This window comes from Limanda limanda, chromosome 20, assembly GCF_963576545.1.
Source record: "Limanda limanda chromosome 20, fLimLim1.1, whole genome shotgun sequence".
NCBI classification, from domain to species: domain Eukaryota; kingdom Metazoa; phylum Chordata; class Actinopteri; order Pleuronectiformes; family Pleuronectidae; genus Limanda; species Limanda limanda.
In genome coordinates, this window is record NC_083655.1 from 21,987,190 (window position 1) to 22,008,236 (window position 21,047).

General features: G+C 38.0%; 1 protein-coding gene across 1 annotated transcript in view; it reads right to left on the minus strand.

The window, feature by feature from the left end:
* Positions 1-21,047, minus strand: part of cubn (cubilin (intrinsic factor-cobalamin receptor)) — a 78,156-nt gene that overhangs the window by 44,871 nt on the left and 12,238 nt on the right. Inside the window, exons 9-25 of the mRNA XM_061094226.1 lie at positions 19,995-20,126; positions 19,355-19,450; positions 17,240-17,364; positions 16,422-16,614; positions 15,335-15,453; positions 14,141-14,375; positions 12,367-12,548; positions 11,811-11,973; positions 10,766-10,956; positions 8,936-9,092; positions 8,066-8,241; positions 6,197-6,362; positions 4,391-4,616; positions 3,062-3,192; positions 2,015-2,204; positions 1,664-1,824; positions 707-888 (exon numbers count right to left, since the gene is read on the minus strand). Coding sequence (XP_060950209.1) covers positions 707-888; positions 1,664-1,824; positions 2,015-2,204; positions 3,062-3,192; positions 4,391-4,616; positions 6,197-6,362; positions 8,066-8,241; positions 8,936-9,092; positions 10,766-10,956; positions 11,811-11,973; positions 12,367-12,548; positions 14,141-14,375; positions 15,335-15,453; positions 16,422-16,614; positions 17,240-17,364; positions 19,355-19,450; positions 19,995-20,126 — 2,825 coding nt within the window. The remainder of the gene's footprint in view (positions 1-706; positions 889-1,663; positions 1,825-2,014; positions 2,205-3,061; positions 3,193-4,390; positions 4,617-6,196; positions 6,363-8,065; positions 8,242-8,935; positions 9,093-10,765; positions 10,957-11,810; positions 11,974-12,366; positions 12,549-14,140; positions 14,376-15,334; positions 15,454-16,421; positions 16,615-17,239; positions 17,365-19,354; positions 19,451-19,994; positions 20,127-21,047) is intronic.

Consider the following 21,047-nt stretch of genomic DNA (forward strand, 5'->3'; position numbering starts at 1 on the left):
CATTTACTTCATCATAAAACCAACTAATATTTATACGTCTGTGTTTGGCATAATAATAGCAGCTGCTATCTTGTGATTTGTTGGCTATAAGGTTGAGTTTTTTGGTGTGAACAGTGTACTAATTAGAAGTTATAAAATATATAAATTTGTGGCCCTCAAAATAATGTTAATCCTAATATTACTGCAACTGCACTACTGGGACAAAGACAGTCAAACTATAAATTGTATTTCTTTGCACTATATCGTGACCAACTTTAAACCAAGTTAAACTCAAATGACTGTGGATCACCGATGTGTGTGTGTGTACAGGCCTCAAAATAAGCCTCCTAACAAATCCTAACAAAACATGGGCCGCTCTTCAAAAGCATTGTGTACAAGTAATAGGCCTTATGCTGAAGCCTGTAGTAGCTCAAATGTCTATCTTTCCTACATTTTGAAATGAATTCATATGTATTAATAAATCATATTATTTACTTATATTTATCATAATTATTTACATATGTATTATTAATTATTCTAATAAATATTTAAATAAATATGTTCTGCCAACAATATATTACGTATTACGACTAGTGGTAAAAACTTAAAATTCTCCTTGTGCGTTTCAGCAGGTATCCTTACATTCTCTTGAGTATTCAAACTGATAAAGGTAAGGGCTAAGCCTGAAACTATAATGCACACACACATTTTGAGGTAAGGCACTCACAGCAAGGTAATCGAAAGAGCAGCTGGAGCTGGACTCCAGGTGGAATTCGGAAAAAGAGAGAAGGAGCTGGCTGCCTTGGCTCGTTCTGATGTTCCAGTAGCACTCAGCATTAGGGTGATAGGCCAGGGGGTAGTTAGGGGAGGAAAATGCCCCAGATGCAGTTGCCAATGTCCCTCCACAGCCTTGGAAAAAAGGGACGTCAAATTGTAAGGTAGGTGAGTGTGTGTGTGTGTGTGTGTGTGTGTGTGTGTGTGTGTGTGTGTGTGTGTGTGTGTGTGTGTGTATGTGTGTGTTTTTGTATATTTACAGTTCCCTTTACCGGGTTAATGTTAGCTCCTCTTCCTCATTCAGAGAACGGAGGCATAACAAATGTTTCCATGATCATATATAAAAGAAACAGAACGCTATGGTGTGTTACGTTTCAAAGGATGATGCTCTTCTAGTGTTGTGCTACAAGAGATGCTTGTATCATTCTCCATCAGGGATGAAGGAATAAATGGACATGTTATAGCTCAATTTAAATATATGTAAAATAAGTAGTATGTTTTATTTAAGTAAGCAGAGAGTGGACATTGTGCTAAAGATACAAAGAAAAAAACAACTTCAACATAATATAGGCTGAACATCACTCCATTTTTAAAAAAAATAGGAGGCTTTAATTCGGAATTTGACAGTAAGCAGTTTAAAAAAACATAATAAAATACTACATATGAAGATTATTTCCTTCTTTTGTCTGTGATATCTATTCTGCAACAATGTGCATGTTTCTTTTAAATATAATTGATAATCTAAAGTGAAAATGTGTACTCCATGTCTTTCAGAGACTTTTTTTCTTTTAACCTAACTTTAAATTATTTTTGGCAAATGATGCATTTGTATTAAACTGCAATACTATACATCCTCAGCCTAAACTGTCCAAAGAGTAAAGTCTAACATCAGAACAGTATTAACACTCACCAGTCTGTGAGCCATCCCAGTGGGCTATGAATCCACCACGTGTGACAGTGGAATCGGAATGGAATCTAATCCAAAGGCGGTTGCTATGGGATACCAGCACTGGAGGACTCTGACTGGCACAGAACTTACCAATTAAGGGGGATGTCTCATAACCACCATCCCTGCAAAGGACAGTTATAAATATCAGTCGTAATATTGAATAAAGAATAACAGATTTAAATCCTTGTACAGGCTGCTTATATATCACTCTGCTTTGCAAACTTCAGACTTCAGGATAAAATGTTGCCACGTGAAAATAGGCCCCTTTTCTCTATTTACAGTCAAACTCTCCTACTTAAATGCTTTCCTTACCTGATCTCAACAAAGTCATAGCTACAAGAAGGAGGTGAACCCTCCAACTCAAAGTTGGTGAAGTTCATCAAAATCTGCATGTTGACCTGCACAGTGATCTTGAAGATGCAGTCTCTGTTGTTGGGGTAGTAGTTAGGGTAATTGGGTGAACTGAAGGACCCTGTAGTTGTGGTGAAGGTGTCACTACAATCTGATGTGAGAGAATATTAAAAATTTAAATTAAAATCATTAAGTGAATTTTCATTTTTTCTAGATAAAAGTATAATTTTACTTCATAGCAAATTTATTTGGAAAGTATTAAAAAGAATTTCATCCAATTTTTGTGTCGTGGAAAACCTCTTAAACTTCAGCCAGAAACATAACCCCAAAACCAGATTACTTACCTTTTTGCTACTCTTCAATAGTTGCCTTGGTTTAGATGTTAGTTATTTTAGAGATTTTGTGATCATGGAGGCACAGTAATTTCTACAGTACAGCAAATATTGGAAAAAATTACTTAAAATCAAGTTGTCCTTTTTAGTCTTGGGTGACATTTTTTTTGAATGGAAACCTCCTCACAAACATAGCACAATCAGATGTTTTGTTTAATGCCTTTATCAAGTATCAGAAATATTACTATAAATTAATTATTATATTCACTGGTTGGGAGAATTGTTTATGTATTTCGTTTACCTCTCCTTTAATTGACCACTGCAGCCAATGTATATCACAATCCAAAACTTTTACTTTGAAGACAAGCTTTCTGTTTCCGTTTCTTGATTTTCTTGTTCAATTTTCATTGTCCAAGTTAGAAAAACCAACAAGCTGACTCTGAGTTGTAAAGAATTGCATTTTAAACCTTCATTCAATTCAACAACAGCGCAGGCAAACGTGTTTAGACATCACTGTCAAAAAATAAGATCACTCCCATCAACATTCATTTGAATATGTACACAAAATACAATGAAATAAGGTCATACCCCCCTCAAAGGCATTTTTCAATATAAAATGTGAACAACTGCTGATAAATTATTCTTAATGCACGGGCTTGTCCAGTCTATTGTGTACCTGTGGTAGCATTGAGGGAGACATAGCTGGCAGAAAATCCCTCTGTGCCTAGACTTGAATCAGTCACAAACAGCAGGGTCAGCAGGCTGTCAGTACTGGTGATGGAAGGAGGCACTGAACGCCCACAGTACCTGCATGAACAAAGCACCCCAGGTGTTGATTTTGACCAATTACAACAAATGGAGAATGTCATTCAGTAAATAATCGGTGAGACATCTGAATGCAAATAAATAATAATTCATATACATTGAATAAAATGAATAACATATATAACATAATTGGATGGCAGTGGCTGAGTGGATAGAGCGGTTGTCCTCTAACCAGAGGGTTGGCATTTCCAAACAGGCTTCCCCAATGTGTAATGTGTAATTCCTGTTCCATATGTGTAATTCCTCTTCACTCATGACTTAGCTAATGCCATACGTACTATGAAACATGGTGTAGGCGGCACCTTTCTTTGTGGGGGAAGCAGGGATGTAGGTAAGATTTGTGCAGCAAAACAATTAGAGGTCCTTAAAGAAATCTTCAGAGAGAGTGCACGGGACAGGGACAAGAATTTGCTTTCCAAAGCATACATCTAATACGCTCAAACTCCCATAAACCATCTTTTGAGAGAACCGAAGATGCCAGTTCATAGATCAGTGGCATGTAGTCAAGGCAAGCAAATCAAGAAGTGCTTGACCTGTTAAAGCTAAAAATAGTCATCAATTAAATAATACCGAAACAGAGCTGATACCTCTCCTTCCATCTGATCTCAGAACAATATTCCGTCCCATAATTGATCTTATATTGCCTGTTTGCCTTAATTTTATAAGGTACTCTCCACTTACACGTTGGCAGTAGGCTATGATATCTGAAAGCTATTTTTACTACCAGCTGATGCATTGTTTCAGTCAGTTTTGTGGATATGACCGTCCCTCTTGACAAAATCGAACACCTCTGCAGTGGAGAAGAGAGTAGCTTGTTTTGGACTTCTAGTATATTTTTGAACTAGCAACACAGTGTATGGGCAGTTTAGGCTGTTTGTAGGTACAATAATGCTACAACCCGTCTAGGCCAATTTCCTAAAAGTCACAGCACACCACTGTCATAGATTATTTCCATCCAATATGATTGACCTTGAGAGTATATGATAGAAAGCAAAAAAGTGTATAAAAAACTGCCAAAATTCAGGTGTAAAGCAAGGGTCTGAGGGTTAAAGCGATTTCTAAAAAACTATTTTATTATTTAGGTTTCGTTTGGTATCAAGTGTAGGGGGAAAAAAGCAATTTTATCAATGTAAAATTACACACACACAGGTTTTAAGTATATGTACACCATATACTGTACCTGCCAATCTTGGTTCCACTCTGCACAGTGCCATTGTCATAGACCTCCAGGTAATCAAAGTTACAGTTACTGTGGTACTCCAAGTTGAAGGACTCAAACGACAGCCGAACCAGGTTGCCTGGAGAAACACTGATGTACCAGGTACAGTTGGCACCGTGGGGGTAGTTGGTGGGGTGGCCAGGGCTTGTAATGGTGCCTGAGGGACTGGTCAGGGTATCACCACAGCCTAGAAATGAAAGCAGGACAAATGATAAACACTAAAGTTTGATACAAATGAAAAGCTTGTTGCTTTAGAAGACAGGTAATTAAATTAAATGCTGAAATTAATTCCAGTTCTTATGTCATGTTAAAAGCCAGAGTTGCAGTTTCAAAGGCCTAACGGTCCCCTTGAATTAAAACAAGCAAGATAGCTATGGCCACATTGGTTTTCTCAGCTACACATTGGTGGCAATTAGAGGTTTCTAATCCTAGTTGTTACTATACACTAGCTAGAAAAATCCTAGACCACTATCTAATGTTTGGACTGTACGGACTAGGATGTTTTTTAGGTGTGCTACTAACATTCTGGATGAGTTTACAGAAACTGTGACTTCATATATTCTGTCAGGACTTGGAGTTACAACATCGATAAATGCTGGTTCCCAAGCCAACTCAGACAGTTAAGGTTGGAGAAGAAAAACGCATTTAGGAGTGGGGACAGGGGCAGTTTTAAAGAGTCAAACTACAAAATTGGCAGGGTGGTAAGGGATGAAGCCTGCAGAACAGTACTGTGAGAAACTCCAATATCAGTTCAAACCCACAAACTGACAGCACCCGACTCCATTTATGACCAGCACCCCGCCAATGATTGGTTCTGTCAATTTTTGCTGCCTTACATTACATTCTGGAGCTTTGCACACGGAAGGACATCAAATCCGAATAACCTGAGTTGATAGTGTTCCAGTTGCATAGGAGCTACGTTTATGTTAGCCAGCCACCCATTGTTAGCAAAATCAGTTCATAATAACACACTCCTTCACTCCTGTTGATACACAGTACAGCCATGTTGGATTTCGAAGTTGGGCTTGGTGAGGTTCCTCCGACTTGAGCGAGAGTTCCAGTTGCAACTTGCTACTCAAAATTGGAATGGAATAGAATGCGGAAAAAATTTAAAGATAAACAGAAGAAAACATACATATCCCCTGAAAAATGGATGTCATACACAATTGTGTTGTGAACAAAGCAGTGTTCACAAATAAAACAGATGCTGAACTTTAAAAGTTTGTCTTCTTATTGCATAACATTGGTCGCAGAGGATGGTTAGCAACTACAGAGACCTACCAGGCTTCGGCGAGGTAAAGCCTAATGAAAGCTTGAAGAATGAGGTTTTAACTTGAACCAGAGTCATGGAGCTTCGCAAAGACAAGCAAGCAGTTGTTGTGGTCTTGGCACTGTCTGGGTAAGCAAGTGTGTTCTTATCGAGTACCAAAATTCCCCTTGATAACTGTGATAGAGAAGCACTATTTTTAGAAGCACTGTGTGAATGTGACTTGTAGTGTTGAGAACATGTGGTTAAGACGAAAAAAGTATGATATCCATGCAGATGCAAAATAACAATTTGATTTCCTTCTCCCTCTTAATTTTTGCTTCTCCCTGATATGCTAAGATGTCATTTTAAAAGCCAAACAGTAGAAGACTCATGCCAGTTTGGTACTGTAAAAACTGATATTTTACAAATAACGATATTCTATGCTGATACACAAATATTTTTTTCTAACCTAGGGCAGTCAGTCTGAATTTGTTGAAAAAGGTTGATATTACTCTCACCCTGCAAGCCAGAGCTATAGGCTGCTTCAAAGCCATGGTTGCTGACGGACGAGTCAGTCTTGAATTTGATATACATAGATCTTTGAGATGACTGGAGCCTGGGGGGAATCTCAACACCACAGAATGTCCCCAGCAGAGGAGAGCTAGATGTGGGACCGTCTCTCACCTGGAAAAGAGAATAACAAAGCATCATTACAACTGATATTCTGTACAGTTTTATGTCCATCCATCAATCTAGAAAATATGTGTAGAACTGTAACATGCCGTGTTGTGTTTTCTGAAGCAGACGGCCAGCCCCAGTGGGCCATTCCAAGTGCTAGCATGCAAGCTGTGTGTGTTGTGGGAGCTCCTCTGCTTAAGTCGTGTGTGCTGGTGCTGGCAGCGTGACCATTTCGTTTGTTTCAGGTTGTCGTTTTGAGTTCAATAGTTATTGCTGCCAGTCAGTGTTGCTTTCCCTTTTAAGAATTTTTTTTCAGTTCATTGTTAATAAATTACTGTTTTTGTTTATTCATTAATTTGCCCTGGGTTATTTATACATGAGTGCTCAAGTAAAGTACTTGTAGCAAATGTACTTTTTTTCCATCACTGGTTAATATATAATGACAAATGACAAGGACATTGCAGTATGGCTGTTTCTGCATTGTGGTTGTGTACACTATGTTTCCTGCATGATTACAGCAACAATAGCTATGAGAGGCTCAATGAGAAATAATTCATACTTTATTTCACACACAGCATCATAATCACAGACATACACCAGTATACAAACACTACTATATTCTCTTACATGCATCACCATACTTTCTCACACACTATACTATGCAAGATAATTCATACTTCATACACTTAACACCATTATCTCACACATACGTACACCACTATGCTCTAGTTGTGTTTGTACAAACACAACTATACTCTATTACATTCACAATCATACCCTCTTTTATTTACCATCATACTGAAAATGATATATGTGAATGAGAATAGTAGTGTGTGTGAGAGAGAATGCCCTCTAACTCTACAAGGAAAGATGGGGGACCGGTAGCAGCACTACGCCTCCTTACGAATATTTAAAACTCTCCGATCATTTAAACAATGTCAGAAATGGTGGATCCACAGAGACCTTCAGCACTTCACACTTGAGAGGTCCCTCTTCAGGGACCTCGTTAAATGCGGCCGAGGAGGAATATTATATATATTAGTTATACAGACCTGGTTAATCAGGTGTTAGTTATCAGAGAGGACCAGGGGCACTTCCTCTGGAGCTCCATGACCCTTGGGTCTCACTGGAAGCAGTAGTGCCACGTAACGACCATGGATCGGCTTGCTTTACATTCTGCGATTAGAGTGTCTGACTTGTACAGCCGTGGTTCAGCCACAGAAGCCTTGCTGCGCAGTTCCCTGAGTGCAGGCTTTGTATTCAAGACTGTAAGCCAGTCGGGTTAATATTTGCGACCTTAGTCCTTCCTGATTGGTCAAACTAACTTCCTTTCTCATCATACTCTCACACAGAGGGTATAGTACTGTGTGTAGGACTATAGTGGCAGGCATGTGAGTGTATGATGGTGCTTGTATGAGATTATAGTAGTGTGTGTGAGACAGTAGGATGGTGTATGTATCAGTATATAGCAGTGTGTGTGAGAGAGAGAATATAGTAAGTATGAATTATTTCTCATAGGGCCTCTCATAGATAGCAACGTCTTTTTTACTATTTTCATCATAACAATTACCACCATTTGAAAACACCACATCATCAATAATCATAAACATAATAAAGGGAAGGAGAACAAGGGTGTGGACATTATTTGTTATTTGAAAGAAAAAATTGCATTTCCAACAGATAGTATGATTTGTTTAGGATGTATTTACCTCAACGAAGTCAAGACGACAAGTCCCTCCCTCAATGTCAAATGACAGGAAGTTGAGGGTGACCACATAGCCCTCTGCCTGGTTGATGACCCACTCACAGACCTTGTTGTGGGGATAGGCATTGGGGTGGTATGGAGAGCGTATCTGCCCAGTCCCAGACAAAGTACCACCACAAGCTGGGGAGAGGGAGGATTCATGGAATAGACAAAGCTTAAACTGTGTGGATTCAAATCAGTGCCTGGGCCTTTGATATCTCCTTTATTGTGATTTACTTGTGCTCTTCCTGTTTCCAGTCAAGTGTTCACTACAGAAATAAACAGTGAATGGTGAATATACTCCTGATTTTAGTGTGCTGGGTGCACATATTTGCTCGTGCCCCGACATCATCAAAATACAGTTCTTTGCATTTTGCATCTAATTCTAAGTAAAAATTAATTCCAGTTTGAACTTCTCTGTTAATATGTCAGAAATGTTTTGTTGTTACATTTGTGTTTACAGCTGATCCTCTTGATGCATTTTATATATTTTCTAATGTCAGCGTAATACATTGCATGCTTTGGGTGTAGCAACTTATGAGTTTTCTGTGGCATTGTCAGATGTTATGCCAATTTACAAAAGTAAAGAACTATGATGCAGAGTCATTGAAGTACTCTCGTGCTTATGATTAACCTTAAGGAAATTTGGGGTCCTTTGATATTAGTTTTTGAATTTTATTTCCCATTCATTGTTGAACAAAACATGAGAAACCAAAACATTAATGAAGGCTTAATTTTAGACAAAGTAAAATATATTACAAAAAAACATGCATCACAGAGCAAATAACACATAAACATAATGTCCTATCAGGTGTATCAATGTGTGAAATCTCACCAACGGTATAGACAGCCCTGAAACCAGCTCGGCTGACTGAACTGTCAGACCTGAAGCGAATCCACAGAAAGTTGGACGATGAGACCATTGGAGCCGGCAGGGAGCTCCCACAGTACCTCCCTATCAGAGGATCAGTCTCCATCCTGCCATCACGAACCTAAGAAGAAAAGGGATGAAGGAGAAGGATTGTTAGGGGGTAGACTTTACTCAATATCAATGAAACATGGCTGTTGCCTGGCCTGTGCATTTGAGACCAGATATGAAAAAAGGTTGAAGGCTATACAGATAATGCACTTTGCATTCTATTGTAGCCAGCTAAACTGGTAGATCATGTCGGATCGTCTCATATCAGCAGCTAGGTTACCACAGCTTCCATACAACATAACTCAAGGCTACACGCTGAGCTGAGTTGGCTAATTCAGGAAAGAAGTAAGATCAAACTAGAAACACTAAATGTGAATAATTTACATGTGTTTACTGACGTGTTGTTATATCAACAGAGGATGACATTGCTCCGCTTGTTTTGAACCTTGTTGATCAACCACCATTAAATACAACTAGGGTGTAATCTATAAAATCATCCAAATCATCCATTTCTATCACTCTGCAAACAATGCTTTCATTGTTTGCATTAAAATTCCCTACCCAAACCACCAGTATGCCAACCTTATCCATATTATCCTGATAATAACTTCAACCAGGGAAATTGTAAGTACAGGTAGTTACAGAATGTGAAAACTAGTATATCCGTCTTTCCTTTACAAGCAGGAAAATTATTTCTCTCTATTTGAGAAAAGTTCATATTTGTGTTGTCAAATTTCACAATGACCCTGAAATTCTGTCTCTTCTGTTATCTTATACTGAATGAATGCAAGCAAAGATACAGAGAAAAATCACACTTTTTCTGATTGAACCAATCTATGAACTGTCTGAAACAATGGATATCCGCAGCCCCAAATGAGCCCAAAAAATTGGCGCACGCTGCACGCGCAAACATTCAGCATCCTTAGGGGCTAAGCCCCCCCTTTCTTTCAATCCTAGAAACGCCCCTGACTTCAACCAATCAATCAAATTGTATTTGTATAGCCCATATTCACAAATCACAATTTGAGGGCTTAACAAGGTGTGTCATCCTCTGCCCTTAACACTCAACAAAAAAAAAAAAAAATTTAACGGGGGAAAAAGAACGTGGAAACCTCAGAGAGAGCCACATGTCAGGGATCCCTCTCCCAGGATGGACAGAAGTGCAATAGATGCCTCGTGTAATGGAGAAATACGAGTATTGCATTGGTTAGAATAAACAGTTTGTAGCGTAATGGCAGGTAGACAAATTGAGTTAAATTAAAACATTTAATCTTGGTTTTAACCACGTCTCCTCAATGCATGTTATTTCTGGCTTTTCTTTTAGCTTGTCTAAACATGTTTTAAATTCTTAATCATTTCCAACTAAACTTCTCGAATTAAATTGTGTAACATAAAACATGCAGATGGCACTAATCGTCACCAAAATCCCCTTCTCTATAATGTATCACATACTGAATTGAGGTAAATTCAGGTTTTACTGTGGGTATATAGTTCTACAAAGGTGATTTACTTCTTTCTGGGTTCACTACAGTAACATACACTTATTCTGACTATTAGTCTGCTCTGGAGTAGTGGTTAAACCGACTCTGCTTAACTTTGGGTTAAACAGTTTAAGTAAGAGTTTTAAGTAAAGTGATGAATCAAAAAGAACGGTTGTTTACAGAGGTTTCCCCTGTGATAAAGCAAAATAGTTGTCTATCTGAATGTACATTTTTAACTTGATTTTAACTCCAAAACATAGCATACCTCCACATAGTCAAAAGCACATCCACTGTGACTCTCCAGGTTCATGTGAGTGAAGTTGAGGGCCACCCTCTCACCAAGTGGCAACCTTATCAAATAGATACACTGGCGGTTATGGGCATAGTCGTTTGGCCAGTTGGGGGAGATGATGATGCCCTCACTGTCGGTGAAGGTACCACCACATCCGGGGTCACCTAAAAACACACACCATGATAAGCAGTTCTATTACTTGTGCAGCTCACTACATAAGGCAGGACATCTATGCTCAGAAAAGCGTCCTGCTACTTTAAGTTGAGTATTTAAAGATAAAGAAAGATAATTTTTGGAGGTTATAAATGGACACAGACGTGGGCTGATTTTTTTATAATTACCAGTTTGACAGAGCTTATATATGATGGTAACACAACTGTTCTCTCCCTCTCTCTCTCTCTCTCTCTCTCTCTCTTTTCCACCCTCCGCTCTCATTTACCCCATTTTTTCTCCATTTACCCAGCCAGTCGAAGCATATGACACCCCACATTGAGTCTGAATCTGCTAGATTTTACTTCCTGTGAAGGGGAGTTTTTCTCTCCATAGTTGCTAAGATTTTTTCAATTTGTGCGAACTTTTTTTTTTTTTTAATGTTGTATTCAATTGGATTGAATTTACTTTTTTATCACCTCCATATGGATGTGTTAGTGCGTGATGTTAAAGTATTAGTGAATGTGTAAGTGGTATTTAACACTGCATGTACCCAATTTAAGCACCTGTTCACATTGGTTTACATCGGTGATCTTTTCTCTACTAATCATTTAGTATTTACAAAAAAAATTACTTAAAAGACTACATATTTTCCTTTGTTGAATCCTACCAAATCAAATGCCTGTTCCTTGAAGGATGTAATGCAGGGAAATTGAATGCCAAGCTGGCTGTATAGCTGACAATGTATCTAGTTGAGGCGATAGCCAGCCATTTCACCTATGAGCTGAAGAAAGTAATATTTCATACAAATATTCAAAAATATTATTTTAGAAATGCATTGTCATATTTAGGATGCACGCTTTCTTACTTGGCGATGTTGTGTATGTGATGTGGAATCCTCTGTCAGAGACACTGAAGTCGGAGTGGAAGTGGATCCATGCAGCTGGACCGGTTGTCTGCAGGGGTGGAGGTGATGCAGTACTGCAATATTTCCCCAAAACTGGGTCTTCAGGTAGTAGACCGTCCCGGATCTATAATGTTTAACCACAATAAGACAGTAAATAATATAGACAATAATAACAATAAGACAATAAATAGAACATCTGCAAGAAGTTGTAGATGTAGCCTACACTATGCTTTTTGTACGGACTGGGGCCATTTGATTGGATTGAGGATTGGGTAGACCACAGTGCACAAGCCTGACATAATAGAACTAGCAGTCATACAAAACAACAGTGACAGCGTTTCAGTACGCAGTACTAAGCCAACTTCCCATAGATATAGATATTTTGTAAAGTAATTGTTGTATTTGGTGAGGAAATATGGTAAAAACTTGAACAACTGTAATCTATTTTATTCTTGGTGATTTTAATGATTGATTTGTTTGAAATAAAAAAATATTGCGGTATGGTAGTCTTTCTCACCTCTAAGAAGTCATAGTTGCAGTCAGGGTGATGTTCCAGACTGAGAGTCCCAAAAGCAAAAGTAATTAGCTTATTGGGCTCCACTATCACCGTCCAATAGCAGTCCCGGCTCGGTGGGTAGTTTCCAGGGTAACCAGGTGAGTTAAGGTTGCCATAGGGAGAAGTTAGTTCACTTCCACACACTAAGATGACAATGATATTTCAGGGAACAATTATTTCACATTTAATTCTTGAAAAACCTTGGCAGGTTTCAACACTATTAGAGTTTTTCAATAGTACGCTCCTGAGCCATGACTGGCAGAGACACATTGCTCTATTCCTCCAAAGCCTTAACAGCACAGTTGATTAATCTTGTTGTTCTATAACTTGATCACGTCTTTGGCCACGTAAACTGGTCCAAATCTGAGATTCTGTTTCTCCCAAAATCACATCTCTATCTGGAACAAAATGCTGAAATGTACAACCTATTAAATCCACCTCAAATCTCCTGAACTAATTTTAATACTTTCCATTAGGAAAAATTATCAGTAAACAATTTTCACTGCTATGCGGATGAGATCAAGTTATACTTATTAATAAAACCAGAACAGAGTAGTCAATTAACTAAAATGTTTCAATGACATAAAAACCTGTATAACCTTTTCACTTGACCCTAGAAACCTCAGAAATGCATTATCAAAAAATGTAGCAACTCTGGATGGCATTGGCCTTGTTTCCAGTAAAACCATCAGGAATCTAGGAGTTGTCTTGAATCCTGAGTTCTTCTATGAGTCGGATTTAAAACTTATTTCTAGGACTGAATTCTTTCACATTCTTAACATGTCCTCTCACAAAAAGATGCTGAAAAATGTGTCCGCACCTTTGTAATATGCAGACTTTATTACTGTTATCCCTTATTATCAGGATCCACCGGTAAGTCTTTAAAGACTCTGCATCTTGTCCAAAATGCTGCAGCATATTCACTGACAAGAACTGGGAAAGGGATCACATTTCAACAATATTAGCTTCGCTACACTGGCTTCCTCTTAACTTTAAAATAGAATTTTAAATTATCCTCCTTAAGTACAAAAATGTAATAACACTAATCGTGGTGGCAGCTGATTGTAGTGGTGGATCGTGATTGTGGTTAGTGATGGTGGATCATGGTGGCAGCTGATCACTACTGCTCCATTCATCTCTATCAGACATTCTCTTGTATGAATATCTTACACATTGCTGAAGCTCTCCATTTACATTAGACGCTAACTTTTCTCATCAATGTTGTTGTATTGTTTTTTTGTTCATGTGCTCTGCTACTGCTAACATACCATGTTTACCATGTTACTCTGGATTTTCTTTTGGTAGTTCTTCCTTACTCTTGCTGTAGGTTACAGACAGAGGATGTAATATTTGTTTAAGCTCTATGAAACAAATTTGGAATGCCGATATGGGCTGTACAAATAAAATGTAAGTGATTTGATTGAATATGTTTTCTAAACTTTCAAACTTTCTTAAACCATGATTTAACTTTATCATTATGAGTGAGTGAGTGAAGTCTAAATGTAGGTGAATGTACCAATTTAAAATGAAATCTACAACACAAAGTAGACAAAACACTGTCTGAATATTTCCTGAAGATGTTTGCATGCATGCATGCATGGGACTTGTAAGTCATATAGGAGAAGAAAAAAGTAATTTATAAATTCGATAATTCTTTCATGTGTCTATCAGTCAAATCCCATTCAATCTTAAGGATTACTTATTAATCAACCCAAAACAATTGGTACAACCTTACCTGGTTCATGAGACTGCCAAGTAATTGTGAAGCCACCAGCACTGACAGAGTGGTCAGAGCGAAACCAGAAATACAAGGAATTGTGGGAACTGTAGACCTCCTGGGGATTATTTTGGCCACAGTATTTGCCAATTATGTAAGCAGAAGCACTGTCCCCATCATGAATCTGAAGGAAGTCAAAGATGCAGTTGGCACTGCTCTCCAGATGAAAGAAAGGAAAGGTAATGCGCAGAATCTAAAAATGAGAGCACACAGAATAAGCATCTCTGTCATACTTGGAAAATTATCACACGCTAGGAATTATTATTTCTTTGTTGTTCTGGTATTAGAGCAGACATTTTCAGCAAATGAAATCACAAGCGCCTATTCACCACCTGTCTAGGGGCCTCATTTATAACCATTGCGTAAGCACAAAATGGGGTCTGAAAAAAGCATTCTTTCCCAGGCAAGAGCTTGGATCTTTACAAACAAACTTGACAGGAAGTGCACAAACTGTGAACAATGTGTAATAAGTAATGCAGATATGAGGTAGTGACCTAAGATACACTTTATCATATAAAGTTGCTGCAGAGTTCACGTGTGTTTGTTTAGCCTACAGCACATCAACTCCAGCATCAACCCTTATGACCCAAAGCTATCTTGATTTCTTGTCGGGATGTTCTATGTGTATGCAACCGGTTTTCATCCGGAGAAGTTTGTTTTCTATTTGTTTTTCAGTTGTTGGTCTCTCTCTTTCTATCAAATGCTGTAGCCCTTTTTTCGGCTTGTGTGCACAACAACACTTTTAGTATGAATCCTACGCACTGTTTTATAAATGCGACCACAGAGATGTTAAAGAACAACTTAAAAGCCCAGTATCATCTGATGATCAGGAAAAGGTGTCCAATGGGTTGGTAATCTTGCTCCCTACTAGATGAGATACCTCCAGCTATCGATAAAGGTAATGTGATCTCAGCAATGCTCACAATATCATGAGGTTGTCTTCTAGACCATAATTTATGGCCCTATGATTGTAGAGAGATACATAGTGAGACTGAAGGAAGACTAATTTTTTTCATTAAGAGAAGTGCTACTGGTGAGTATTTTTTTATCTAAGGAGCTCAAAAAAGCCAAGTGTACACTAACTGTCGAGAGACAAAATAAACGTATAACAGGCAAAGGCATTTCTGCATAGTAAGAAAGAAAACAACGGACCTGATCTGGGTCAGTGCGGATCACCCAGGCACAATTGACTTGGTGATCGTATTCATCATGACCTGGAGTGTTGGGATAACTGAAGGAGCCTGCAGGGCCAGTCAGGTATCCTCCACACTCTGGAACACACAGAACAAGTTAGAAGAAATAAGAGTGCAGAGAGTGCACAAAGAATAAATTCACAAACACAACATTTTCATAATAAAAATCACTTGTGTTCACCATATATATTGAACATCACAATGTTGTATCTCATATTATGTATCATATAGCTTTGACTATAGTTGTGAATTCTAAAAACACTTAAAATGAACCAGAAATCCTGCTCTGTCTCTCTGTCTCTGCTCTGCCATGTTCAGCTTCTTTACCTTTTTCGAATATCATCTCATCGCCTGCCCTGCTCTCTCCCTCACCCTCCGTTATCCCAGTGAATTCAGAGACTCTTTACTTGTTCTTCTCCTCCTCCACGTAAAACTGCCTTTGAGTCAGCCTTCTGCATTTTTTGGAACCTAAAGTGAATCTTTATGGCACTGGCAGAGTGTGGGTCTTCATGTTCCTCAGAATGGACCAAAGGAAGCTGATGGCATGTTCTTGTAGGCACAGAGCTTGTGAAGCACATATCCTGGCATTAGTGTAGGTGCATATGCGTGTGGGCCTTTTTATATAAAGCAGAGATTATATTTTTGTGAAGCATTTTATCGCATAGAAGGATACCGCTATCATGTCAATATGAAACAGTTTCACATTAACAGCAAAACATTTCGAAAATCCACATTGGCTCCTGAATCATCTACTATGAATATAAGCATTGAAGACGAATAACTGAATACAGCTCATATTCTGTCATGACATGGGTGATAAAATATTTAAGAATAATGTCCCCAGTCCCTAATCACAGTCCCCAAATCTGTTGACCAGCCCCTCTAGTCCCTTCACTTCTTTCTCCCTTTGTATTTATTTAACCTTGCTTTTCCCCCACCTAATTTCAACCCATCCCTCCCAACTTCTTCCCTCCACCTCTTCAACACCCAACCATTATTTCATTTTCCCGGCCCCTGCATACAGGATATTTTTGTCCTGCCAATACCTTGCTGTGAGGTCTGGCAGATTGGGCCAGTCCATTGGGCAGTGCAAGTGCATGTGAATCCATTCGTGCCATCAGTGCAGGTTCCTCCGTTTTGACAGGGATTGCTTGAGCATTCATTGATGTTCTGGTCACAGTTAGCTCCTTGCCAGCCTGAGTTGCAAATGCAGATGTAGCCAGGAGCCGAGGTGGTGGCCTGTGACAACAACAGTAAATTAGTCCGACATTCTTGAATTTAAGGGCTCTGATTTAGCATTTTCAAATTTTGGAGAATATCTTTGACACAAAATTAAGCCAAGTCTCCTTCAAACCATAAAGAAATGCTTTTTAAATGTTTGTGTAAAAATTCTTCCTTGTCAGTTGATAAACAACTGTGTATTACAACCATAATTTTGTATGAGTGTGATAGACAATGATGTAACTCTTCTTGGTCTTACCAAGTTAGGCCTCAGTTCTGTTAGCTTCTGTTTTTTATGATAATTTACTGGATAGTCTGCCTCACAAATTCTTAAGTAACAAATTGACAGGTTTTATTCATGGCTTGTACAAGGCTTCACTTTATCCAAGAAGAGAAAAAACTGCTCGAAATCTCCCTGGTAGCAGGACGATGTTTGTGGGAATCAAAACAAAATTGTGAAAGTCACTTAGTGCAGTTGCTCATTGACAATTGAAAAAATAAGGTATCTTCTATATTCCCGGATAAACACAACATAGGCTAAATTAATTGTTGCCTTATCAATTAACATGATCATTGTAGATAAAGACATTATGGCCAATAACAAACACCGACTGAACAGACATAAATAGACTCAAACACTCACCACACACTGTCCATTGACACAAGGGTTGTTGGTCTGACAGATGTTGCTGGTCTGGGTGCAACCTGTTGGTCCATAACCATTGCCTGTGTAGCCTGAAGGACAGTTACATATCGGGAAGCTTGAACCTGGTGGATGTGGGAGGGTTGGGTAAGAAGAAGAATACATGGTCACTGCAACAATCATTCTTAAATCTCACTTGTGTAAAAAAATTATTAACAAAAAACCCCACTGACACTACTATCTGGCAACAGGGTTAAATGAAATCTCCTTCAACAAAGTAGAGCTAATGAATTTGTGCAATACTGATCAATCCTGAATAGACAACTTAGTTTACACACAATATTATTGGGCCGGGAGGGTGGGTAGACATTTATTAATATATAAACACACACATGGATTGATGCTCTTGTCTGTGCAGAAAACCCTCCGCTGCATTGTGTGCATGTGTGAAAGGCAAACTACAGATATCTCTGAAGCCAATTTTCCAGATTTTACCTAAAGGTCATGTCTTCAGAGTACTAGAAGGGCACTTGGATTGCGAATAGGCTACCTCTGCTAAGGCTGCACAGTACTCTTATGAAAAAACACTTAAATTCAATTGATTCAAATCTTCATTTGGATAGGCAACAAATTGCACTCATTAATATATCTCAGTCTCTTACCACATCCTTCCACCAAGTTTCATTGTAATCTGTTCAGCAGTTTTGTGTAATAGCTATTGCTTGAAGCAAAGTTTTATTTTCACCCCTCTTTTTCACTGATTCTTGAGACATGGGACTAAACACATGTTTGGTATAACATTGCTAGGCCACATCTGTCACTGGAGGAATGTAGAAGAAGAAAATGAGAGGGTCAAAAAAGTGGAGAAAGAAAACCAGTACGCAGCCAGAATTAAAAGAAAGGATAGACAGAGATGGAGGCAAAGAGTTAGTGAAGGAAAAATAAAGCAAATACAGGATTTGACTGAAAGAGAACAGAGGAAAAGCATAAAGAATTGGAAGCATTGCCTACCGGCTGCTGAACATTATTACCAATTTGGTCTGACATACAAAATTCTGAGGTCAAAGGAATCCTTAGTCAAAATGAAATGCACACTTAAGTGTGAATAAATTTTTTTTAAATAACCTATTCTTTTTTTTATCTGTTTGTTACCTTCCAGTATGCTACAAATTGTTTATTCTAACAATTGCTGTAAATAATGTGACTGTCCTGGGAGAGGGATCCCTCACATTAGGCTCTCTCTGAGGTTTCTCGTTCTTTTTACCTTGTTAAAAGTGTTTTTTTAGTAGTTTTTCCTTACTCTTGTTGAAGGTTAGGGCAGAGAATGTCAAACCTTGTTAAAGCCCAATGAGACAAACTGTGATTTGTGAATACGGGCTACAAAAATAAAATTTGATTGATGGATTGTTTTATTGCTGCAATTGTTTGAGTCAAGGTAATTGAGAGCTAACATGACAAGTTGACCCATATCTGACAACTCTGTCAGATATGGGTCAACAAGAATATTTTGGCATGAAATTTCATATTTTCTGAAGAATTGTTGTTCGTATGTTAAAATGTATCGGTCTACTAACATGAGAATGTGTTTTTAAATCTCAAAATATTTTGATATCTTTTGAAGGTAAAGTTAAAATTCTATTATACAAACAATAATTAAACACAGACGAACATCCTTATAACATAAATATATATACATATTGAAAGTAATTTTATTGATGGCTCTGTCAGCATTGGTGAAAAAAAATGTTGGGGTTTAGTTTATATAGGTCTAGCATAATGGGAGTGAACATTCATTTGGGTTTTTGGTGTCTGATGGTTATTGTACTTTTTATCATTTAAGTCATACTAATTTAAATTGCATAACAATTTATATAATATCAGTTTAGGAATTTGCAGCAGAATAAGTAGAAAGAGGTTATGGAAAATAATACTATCAAAAAGACATATTATGGAACTAGGGCAGAATAGAAAATGAAAAAAACCCATATATATATATATATATATATATACACACTTTACACCATGGGAGACATAAAGGCAGGTTTGCCACAAAAAAAATCTCAAGTAATATTTTCAATATTCCTCTTGATGGTGGACATACAATCTTCGTTTTACCTGGGTTGGAGGAGCATGTAGCTAATGGGTAACATCCTCCATTGTTGGTGGCACAGATACTGGTCTGGGTGCATGTTCTCCCATCCCCCTCGTAACCTGCATTTAAAGGTGATCATCAGAAGTTATACAATAAACTGGCTACCACATTAGGTCAATTAATTCTCGTAACACTCTTTCTGAAAACTTCACTTGTTGTATTGTGTTCAAATATCCATCATCTGTATACAGAGGACTTTGTGACCAAAAGACACAATCATGAACTTGGTGAAATTAGAGACCAGCAATTTTTTAACATTAACCGTGGTTCATGGCAGTGAATCCTCTCTCACCGTCAGCTGAGTGTGGAGATGGTTGTTGGCACTTTGACACAATTTCAGATTTGATTGCACCAAGGCCTCGTTGTAGTGATTTACTTATATGTATTTTATTTATTTAATATTGTCTAGTCAAGTAATGAAATTGCATTAATCACTGTGGGATGTGGTGTGTTGAGTTTATTGCGCCCTGTGAACCCAAGCTGATTTAATATGTAAACCTCTATGCATGCACATGATGGATATCCAGGTATTACTGCACTACGGTTTTCCAGAGTTCATAGAATTGTAGTGGTATTCATTGTCTTGTTTTCTGCCCCTCTCACCTTGAGGGCAGGAACCACAGTGGAAGGATCCCATAGTGTTCAGGCATTGCACCATCGGAGTGGTGGAGCAGCCGGCATTATTGGTCAAACATTCATCCAAATCCTGACAGCTGTAACCATTGCCTTGCCAGCCTAAGAAAAATTAATAGTAAAAAATTAAAAAAAAACTTGTTCAGGCTACACATGAGACCATAAATCATATTCTAATCTGGCATATTTCTTATGTTTGACTATGGTGCTTAATTGGCATGACAACTTTGTGCTGGACATCGGTTGTAAAGATCTCAAAAACAAGGACTCACACAATATCTGGGTAGCTATCGTCTCCTAAAGATTTCCAAAAAAACAATTTGTATATTAATTTAACAGATCACATGTCTCTGAGTCTGCGTGGAAGAAAACACAGAAAGTCATTACCTGGAATGGGCACTGCTAAATTGTAAATACATGGAGGGCATTTTGCAATAATATCACAGTGTTGGATAACTGCTTCATGGACAGACCAAAGAAAGGTTATGAATGAAAGGATAATAATGATGGTAATAAGGTGAGAAGTGAGGAGGAAAGACATCTCTCAATGGAAATCCAAAAAATATTTAAGGAGCATTTATGGTGAGAGAAGAGAGGTAAGGTGTAATTTTTAAAATAAATAATATTCAGAATCAGAAAAATATGTAATGGTTTGGGCTGAGTAGGGTTTAGCTGACTAACATACAAAATACATTCATTAGAAATTGATTTTGATAAAGTGGAAACCTGTTATTTGGCTACAAGAAAGGTGAGGCAATCACATAACGTCATGGTGTTGATATCAAAGAAGGGGGCGGTGGAATCAGAGGCCCACCCCTTGGAATTGCATGACAAGGTCAATGACGTAGTATTTGGATCAACATTCATGTTAAAGATATAAATCCGTCATAAAGTGGACAATGCTCCTAATCGTATTAAATTATGCTTGTTATGTATACAAGCAACAAAATATGCATTGAGTTGTTTTAAATGTTATTATAAACATATATTTAGTTTATGAGTTTAAACATTTTTATTTACATG